This window comes from Oreochromis aureus, linkage group 8, assembly GCF_013358895.1.
Source record: "Oreochromis aureus strain Israel breed Guangdong linkage group 8, ZZ_aureus, whole genome shotgun sequence".
Lineage (NCBI taxonomy): Eukaryota > Metazoa > Chordata > Actinopteri > Cichliformes > Cichlidae > Oreochromis > Oreochromis aureus.
Window position 1 is genome coordinate 22,841,371 of NC_052949.1, and position 8,476 is coordinate 22,849,846.

The 8,476-nt window shown below is 41.8% G+C and overlaps 1 protein-coding gene across 2 annotated transcripts; it reads right to left on the minus strand.

Annotated features, from left to right (window-relative positions):
* Nucleotides 1-45: 45 nt before the first annotated feature.
* Nucleotides 46-8,450, minus strand: zdhhc16b (zinc finger DHHC-type palmitoyltransferase 16b). Of its 2 annotated transcripts, XM_031748889.2 has the most exons (11): nucleotides 8,369-8,450; nucleotides 8,051-8,273; nucleotides 5,777-6,087; nucleotides 5,501-5,695; nucleotides 2,976-3,064; nucleotides 2,855-2,883; nucleotides 2,608-2,741; nucleotides 2,120-2,205; nucleotides 1,908-2,031; nucleotides 1,674-1,744; nucleotides 46-1,291 (listed from the first exon to the last, which is right to left on the minus strand). In XM_031748889.2, exons 3-11 carry the CDS (start codon nucleotides 6,044-6,046, stop codon nucleotides 1,189-1,191), a joined length of 1,101 nt encoding a protein of 366 aa, XP_031604749.1. In that variant the 5' UTR covers nucleotides 6,047-6,087; nucleotides 8,051-8,273; nucleotides 8,369-8,450; the 3' UTR covers nucleotides 46-1,188. The 2 variants fall into 2 exon arrangements, with proteins under 2 accessions (XP_031604749.1, XP_031604748.1); XM_031748888.2 differs by having other exon boundaries at nucleotides 8,051-8,410.
* Nucleotides 8,451-8,476: the final 26 nt, after the last annotated feature.

An 8,476-nucleotide genomic window follows, 5' to 3' on the forward strand; every position in this document is an offset into this window, starting at 1 on the left:
ACTCGTGTCTGTCTGAATATCGTCACCTAAAAACGGAAACGCGTCAACCGAGAAATATCAAAACCTTGTTTTATTTTTAAAAAGGCAAGATAAATGAAATCAGAGCACAGCTCCAACACTATCACAGCTGGATGTCTGTTTCTATGGCAACTGCAGCGCCTCCACAACCATCGTGAGATTACTGATATGAAAATGTGGCCTTAGAGGAGGGAAAAATAAATGAAAGAATAATATTTCACAGTGTCTGATTCACACATTTCAAGGTTGAATAACCAAACAAGGCACACAACCACGTCTGTGTTTAAGGTTCTGTGAAATCAAGAGTTGTGTAGTTGGTTTTTCACTCGTCTTTGGCACCAAGAAATAAGTTATGGTCAGTGGTTCCCAGTAATGCCAGGGGATGGTTTTTGAAACACATGTAGTCAGTATTAAAAACAATTTGCAAATAACAATTATTTAAATACTAACACAACACTTCTTAAATAATATTTTCACGATTTGCCTCCCACAGCTATCTTCTGTTATTTTGAAGACGCCGATCCTTAAATAAACAGAGCTGGAGATTGATACAGTCTCAGCTGCTAATGGTGCCGTGTTTTGCACTTTTGTCACTAATTAATAAAAAGCACATTAAGGTGGCACGATCTCTTTTACAAGCTAAAGTCATATTGAGGGGAAATGTGCAAGTCTGCTTTACAGCATGAACCGAGTAGAGTCTGCTGTAAACAGTCTGCCGACATGACCTTCAGGTCTTCACTTAATAACGATACAATATAATTTTTTTTTAATGTGCTGTACTGTATGCAACACACAGCACCATTTACAAGCTTTAACTGTGGCTCCTGTGATGGTGCCAAACCACACTGTGTAACAGAATCCCAAAACATTTCATCACCTCTTCAATAAAAGTTGTGTGAACGAGGCGTTACTGAGATGCTGACCAGCAGCACCCGTGAATCAGATCAGTTGACAGCTCTGCAGTCACAGCTTAGTCTCACTGTACAATGCTGGAAAAGTGACAGTTGGATCTGAGAAGCTGAGACACTCCTGTGTTTCTCCACTTTTATCAGTGCTGATACAGACACAGCAAAAGGCTGCTGATCTGTGTAACCACAGTCTTTTCTTCTTTGCTGGTTATAAATGCAGGTTTGAAGTTTTCGATATGGTACAACATTAAAAGGCTGAAGGTCAGATGGCCATGGGGTCTCTCCTGGCGAAGGTGCAATCCCACACGATGCCGTCTCCGCAGGGTAGATGGCTGGAGGGTAAGAGGACCCGTGTGAGCCAGTGACTGAGGAACAGAAGAACAGATGGCATGAAATGTGACTGAAAACAATGAAGGATGACAAAGCTGTGATCTTTTGAAGGGGATACAACTGATATAATCTGATACTTTCAGAATCATACATATAACAGTGGTAATTTGTGTCCCTGCTTTTCAGTAAGCACAACACTGAAAGAAACCTGTCAGCTGGCTTTGCTGGCTTTGTATGAAAAGCATCAAATGTGTCAATTTAATATAAAAAGATTTTCCTATTCTTTTCCTTTAGGTGGAATAATAGTTTGTATTGAGTGCATCCCGGCTATAACTAATAATAACGTCTCTCTAGATGGAATACTTGCACATATTTATCAAAATCCCCAAAGGCTGAAGCAGCAGTGACTAAGCTCACCTCCTCTTCTGCACACCAAACAGTAGCTTCAAGTTGTTCATTTTACCGTGATGATATGGATTTCGGAACACCTGATTAGGAAAAGAAGAAAACAGGATTTTCAGAGACAGTCGATTAGTTTGAATCTTGTTCCTATGCAGGACTCATCTCTGGTGAACTTTAACTGATTTGTCCAACAAAAGGCTAAACTTTTGCTCATATACAGCAACTGACTCTGCACAGGAGCACATGTACCTTTCCTTTCTCCTTTAATCTTCTGGCTTCTTTGCGGTTGATATGCCGCTCTATACTGGTTTCTCCTCTGCTGATAAGCATGGCGTGCCACAGGGTGAGTCCACCCAGAGCGACTGCCACAGAGCTGCAGGGAAGAGGGGGAAGAGGCATATTACAATTTGAACTATACGAGTGGCATTATGGACTTTCTTAAAAGGTAAAGTGTCTCACACCTGGTCAGCACCCAGAGGAAGATGATGCTCTTATGAGCACTGGTTTCTCTGAAACTGTAGTCCGGAGGAGGGGTCTGATAGTAGGTCTGAGGTGGACAGGAAGGACAGTTAGTAGTGTCAAAAGTTTGTATTTTGTGCTGAACTGCTCCTTTAACGTTACTATCCAAAGCCTACAGTTTTGTTTACCAGCTGGCACACTTTAGATCCTTAATCAGAGTAAGAATAAAAACAGAAGGTGTTTCCCTTTGTTGTTTGTTACATGAGCTCAAATTTTGCAAATCATGCTTTACTGACAGATGCAAATTATTTCCTCATAGCTCCTCACCCAAACTGTGCAGAGTGGTAGTGCTAATAATACCTAGAAAAACCTGTTTAAAGGAATATGTCTTGTCAGAATGGATCTGAACTGGAAGAAACGGATGCAGCTGCCAAGACAAAAACGCCACCCAAACATATCGATGGTTGAATCTTTCCTCGTCGAGCCTTACCTCTACAGCGTTGTAGGCGTCCAGAAACAAGTTCCTGCTGCTGATGCTGCAGTAGATACAGCCCATGGTCATGTAGACGCAGAAGGAGAAGAAGTAGCGATGGTTGAAATGGCCCACGCAGTTATTCAACCAGGCTGGAAAGAGCTCAGTTCAATATGTGCAACAAGTGGAACATCAGGAGACACCAAAACAAAAAGTGAACAGAATAAAAGTAATTTTCATGAGTTTTTCCTCGCTCAAAGGATACGACAGTGGTGATCCATCTTCAAAACACACCTGCAATATAGCAAACATTTTAATATGATAAAACAAAACAAAAATATAAAAACACGCCAACTTTCCACATTGGAACTACGTGAAGATCTTACACGTTGCAGATGCTGCAGTGGTGTGTCCTCGGTGGTTTGGGAGTGATGCATTTCTTACAGATGGACACAAAAGGGATGTGGCTTTTGTCCTAAAATGAAAAAAAAAAAATGCAGACATTCAAAAGCTCGGCAACAAGAATAAAATGAATGACCAATGAATCACATGTAAGTGCACGCTCTTGTTCTGTCATCTTCAGAAGAAAATGCCACAGCCTGTACATAAAAGATGGTGTGATGGACCGCTGGGTCTGAGAAGTGACACATAAACCTACATTCTTTCTTTCTTTTTTCCCTCCATTTATGTGTTATTGGTTTTCTTTTTTATACAACATGTACAACAATACAACTTAACCACAGTGGGGGAGGAGAAATGGAAGAGAAAAAGGAAAAACAGAAAATACAACGAGTCAGGCCTCCCATTTTGTACATAGTTCAACCATTTCAACCAGTATTCATCAGCTGAGTCCACCTGCAACTTTAGCCTAAAAGTTATTTTTTCCATAACAAAACTAGTATATATCACGTCAATCCACTCATTTATAGTAGGAGTATCCTCATTAAGCCAACGACGGGTTATGGCCTTTTTGGAAGCCACCAACAGCACACTAAGCAAATATTTATCCAGTTTACATAGTTTAAGACTCTCTAAGTTCCCTAGGTACAATACTGCAAAATGAAATTTCTTTTCTTTTCTTTTGGAAGATTGTTTCCAGGACCTTATGCATTTCCTTCAAAAATGGAGCCACACGAGGACATTTCCAAAAGATGTGGAAGTGATTTGCTGCTGCTTGTCCACACTGCCTCCAGCAAGCTGTCTTATGGGAATATTTGGATTTTTGAGCCGGGGTATTAAAATAACGAATTACATTCTTCCAACTGAATTCCCTCCACGAGGGGGAGCTTGTTACCGACCACTGCTGCTTACAGATTCCCTCCCATTCCTCTCTTGATAGAGATAGATTACCCTCTGTTTCCCATCTTGTTTTAACATATCTTGTATCGTGACCCCTTAGGTTGGTCAGTGCACGATATAATTTGGAGATAATTTTCTGATAGGGTGCATCTCTATATGCATTCTCGAATATGTAAATAATTTCTTCATTCCCAGTCGGTAACTGGGGGTGTTTTAGCTAACCTGCATTCTTTCTAATGAACCATCGGGGGGCAATTCCTCTGGTTTTAAAAAGTCAAATTGTATAAGTGTTTATAAAAAATAAAATAAAACTTTACCTACTTCTCACTTGATTTGTGACCTTAGTAAATTATTTCACAGGTTTATGATCAAAGTCACTGGTTTGATGTCTTTTGTTACAAAGTTATGTTTTGTGAAAAAGTTTTTGCCCTCCTCTGATTTCTGCGTTTCTTGAATATTTGTCAAACTTAAATGTCTCAGATTAAACTAATTTTAATATGACAAAGATAACCTGAGTACATTGACTTTACATGCAGTATTAAAGTCGAGATTTCATTTATTAGGGGGGGGGGTGTCAATTCAAGAGTTCAGAAATGGCTCATCCATGAGGTCACAAAAGAATCCAGAACAACATCTAAAGAACTACAGGCCTTATTTTCTCAGTTAAAGTCAGAGTTCATGATAGAATAATAAAGTAAAGACTGGCCAAAAATGGCCTCCATGGGAGAGATCCAAGGAAAAAACCACTGCTGATCAAAAAGAAGACAAAGGCCAGTCTCACATTTGCCAAAAAACATCTTAATGATCCCCAAGACTTTTGGTGAAATATTCTGATGAGACAAAAGGTTTGAGTTTTCTTACATCTGATGTAAAACTAACACAGAATTTCTGACAATCAGTTAACGCCCTGAAGCTCAAGAACACTTGGGTTATGCAGCAGGACAATGCAAGTCAACCTTTGAAAGGCTCAAAAAGACAAACTGAAGGTTTTGGAGTGGTCAAGTCAAAGTCTGGACTTCAATCCGATTGAGATGCTTTGGCGTGACCTTAAACAGACCGTGCGTGCTCAAAGACTGTCCGGTGTGACTGAATTAAAAGAATTCCTCCACAACGATTAGAAAGCCACATAGCTAGTTATCACAAATGCTTTACTGCAATTCTTGCTGCCAAAGGTGGCACAGCCAGTTATTAGGTTTAGGAGGCAACTATCTTTCCACACAGGGGCAGGTAGGTTTGGATAACTTCTCCCTAATTAAATAAAATCATTTAAAAACTTTTGATTTTCTCGGGTTATGTAACATATAAACATGTAAGTGTGACAAATACGCAAAAAACTTAGAAGTCAGAAAGGGGGGAAATACTTTTGCACAGCATTGCATGTAGATTTTTATTTTATTTTATGATTTGTGAATATTCAAAAAGTCGTTCGATTATACAGTCTTTGAAATATAATCACTTTACTTCAAAAAATACTTACAAACTAACGCATAAACCAAAAAAAGAAACACTTTAAATGTTAAAAAGTATTCACATTTGCACTTAAAAAATGTAAAAATCAATGATGGGGGCAGATTAAATCACTATGTCAGCCTCTGAGGAGTGTGACACCTACCTTTGGTGGGTGTCCTGGAGAGGTGGTGGTTGCCTTGTAATAATGGAACACCACCATAATGAGAAGCCAGTGGCCACAACAGAGGTGCCACACAATCCAGTGTGCAGGGTATGTGCTGACGATTGTGGGCAGGACAAACAGGTAGACGATGACCACAACCGAGGATGTCAGCAAGATGACAAGACAGACAAACACCTGGGAGGGTAAGAGAAGGAAAAACGATTAAGGAAAGCAGCAGCAGGCGTAGGAATCAAGAGAGGAGGGAAGTGAGCTTACCACTCCAAACCAGTGGGTCACGTTGTCCACAATCCAATAGACGGGCTCAAAAGCACAGTCCAGCAGAGTGTCTGAGTTGTTGAGGCTGTTGAAGTACAGCGACTTGAGCAGGAGCTTGCTGTAACGCCACACCTCTGACAACCTGCCGCCGATCCCCGCTTTGGTACCCCCGCCTTGGCCCCCCCTCTGCGTGCGGCACAGCCAGCACCAGCGCAGCGCCAGTCGCATGGCTCGGGAGAGCTGCCACCTCCAGCTGCTGCTCACACGCATGCCACCACCGCCGCTGCCTCCTCTCCTACACACTCTGCCTTCTAAACACACGCAGACGCACAGACACACAGACCAGCAGTTAGAAACACAGGCCGCATAAAACAGCAGCTCCTCGTAACGCAGCCTGACAGACACGGAGCTTTCCATCGTCACCGAGTGCTTGCTGAGAGCTCCCAGTGCATCTGAGAAGGCAGGCAACAGGAAGACTAGTGAGCTTTATAGAGGAGGAGGGATCCCATTCCCAGAAAGTGTTCCCTTTCCCTAGAAAACACTGAAGTTACTCAAGTACAGTAACAGCATCTCCTGAGTGACATATGCCCATCAAAGCAAACAAGGACAGGGGCTATCAGGTAAGGAGTTACGCCCATCAGCCCCTACAAATAAACTTCTCCTCTTAATAATTGAAGGCAAATCTTCATCTGCAGGCCAAAAACCTCTTGGGGACTCTCAGGGGAGATGCAGATTGGTAACCTTATAAGAGGGAAACGCAAATGGACGTCTTAAGGAAAATAAAGTGGCCACCTGATCCTGGAGCATCGTGTCATGAAAGTGAGTATTGGTTACACAGATAAGACTTGTTCAGGTTCTCCAAAACAGGATGGCATTAATAATGAGAGCCCATCTCTCATTATTTACATTTAAAAGAAGATGAAAACAAGACGGTACATCCAGCAGCTGGGCTTCTCATTACAAATTAAATCAGGCCTATACGTGGTCTCTAGTTTGTACTGCACATGTTCAAGGAAAAACTAACAAAACAGAAAATGTGACATGTACAGATCTGTCAAGTTTAACATCATCGCAGAAGTCAGGGACTACATGTCCTTGTTGTGAGGGCCTTTACTTCAGCAATAAACAGAGCTAACACGATTTCGGGTTGCATGACAAGTTGAACGAGTCTCACCACTGCACAGAAAGGCTGGTGGGAGTCTGAAGGGTGTTTGAAGGGCATAATATTAACGTTCATGGTTGTATCTGACAGACAGAAGGAGATCGTGCCACACAGAGGGGGGATTCATGGGAGAAGAAGCAGTCTCTATGGCAACCTGCTGCCCTAAATCTGGACTTAGATAAAATAAGGTCACTACCTGACAGTCTCACTATAATAAGCTTTACTTTGTCCTCTTCCTCTGCACTGTCTGAGTCAGAGAGGAGGAGGGGGGGATTGTCTGATATTTTGTAGTCAGCAGCTTGCTTTTTCATGTTTTGGGAGTAACCATTATGGATTCTGGATATTGGAAATGTTCAAAGAATATCATTCAGTATTTCTGAAACTGATTAATCAAACACAGACACTGAGATAATGTTGAGTATAGCCCTGTCTTCAGTCCCTTTGGTAGCAGCTTTAGTGACTGTGATGTGGTTTGCTCATTATTGATCAGGCTGCTGGATGAAAGGGTTTTTTTTTTAAATTACGTCTTCAGCTTCAAGTCAGAAAACTAATGGAGACTGTGAATCAGAGTCTGACTCTTTACCCCTTTCAGCTTCACATGAAGGCACAAGAACACTTTCGTGTTATCATATTATAAAAATCCTCATACGAGCGTCTACACTGCGCTGATGGATGAATGGAAACTGATGGATATTTCACAGGAAGGTCTGGCTGAGTCAAATGAACACAAGGTCTCCACTTGGTCATCACTTTGACATGTAAGCCATACATTGTGTTCAGACCCCATCACAGTTCAAAGTTTATCAAATCACAGTTCTGCTACTGGTTTTAATGTTTTTATATACAAAAAAACAACAACAAAAAACACGTTTCCCACAGTGATTGGTTATGACTGATGAAGTCTACAGATAAAAGACAAAACAGTATAACTAATGGCCACATGACTACAACCAGTTTGACTCGTGTCCATTATATCCAAACAGTCAGACATGTCACGCTTTAACGCTAGCTGGCTAGCTAATTGTAGCCGCTTCCAAACGCTAGCCTTACGTGTTCGTTTTAATAGAAACTATTTACCGCCCCGAGCCAAACCTAACATCGCTAGACTGTACCTGGTCAGGAGAACTGGGCAGACAGACCTGCAGCACCACGGTCAGGTCATGGTTCGGCTGGACTGAAACCTGCAGCGTCTCCTCTGACTGCAGCAATCAGACTGTAAGCGGCGGGACTCACGAAGATCGTATATTGAAGTGATGAGTCGTTCGACAGCAGCAAAGCTGGCAGCTTGTCTCTAGGTTCTGTTCTGGCTTCTAAACTGGACCGCTAGCAAAATATCTGGAAAATATTTGTAAGGAAAATGTGCCAGGAGTTGACAGCAACAGTCAAAGTCATCGTAAAATCAGTAGCGTTAAAAATAAAAACTCGCTAACCGGGTGTATTGTTCCAAAGTGGCGCCTCCTGTCTTCTTCTTCTCTTCTGTGGCGAAAGCACGTCGAAAGCTCGCGATGCATCCTGGGAAATGAAGTTGTATTTTGCGA

What these genes read in the sequence shown, in the direction of transcription:
- zdhhc16b (XM_031748889.2), bottom strand. Translation starts at nt 6,046, where the DNA reads ATGCGTGTGAGCAGCAGCTGGAGGTGGCAGCTCTCCCGAGCCATGCGA. An exon ending in CACTGCAGCATCTGCAACGT is followed by an intron (nt 2,884 to 2,975) that starts GTAAGATCTTCA and finishes GCTATATTGCAG; the next exon opens with GTGTGTTTTGAAGATGGATC. An exon ending in GATTAAAGGAGAAAGGAAAG is followed by an intron (nt 1,745 to 1,907) that starts GTACATGTGCTC and finishes TTTCCTAATCAG; the next exon opens with GTGTTCCGAAATCCATATCA.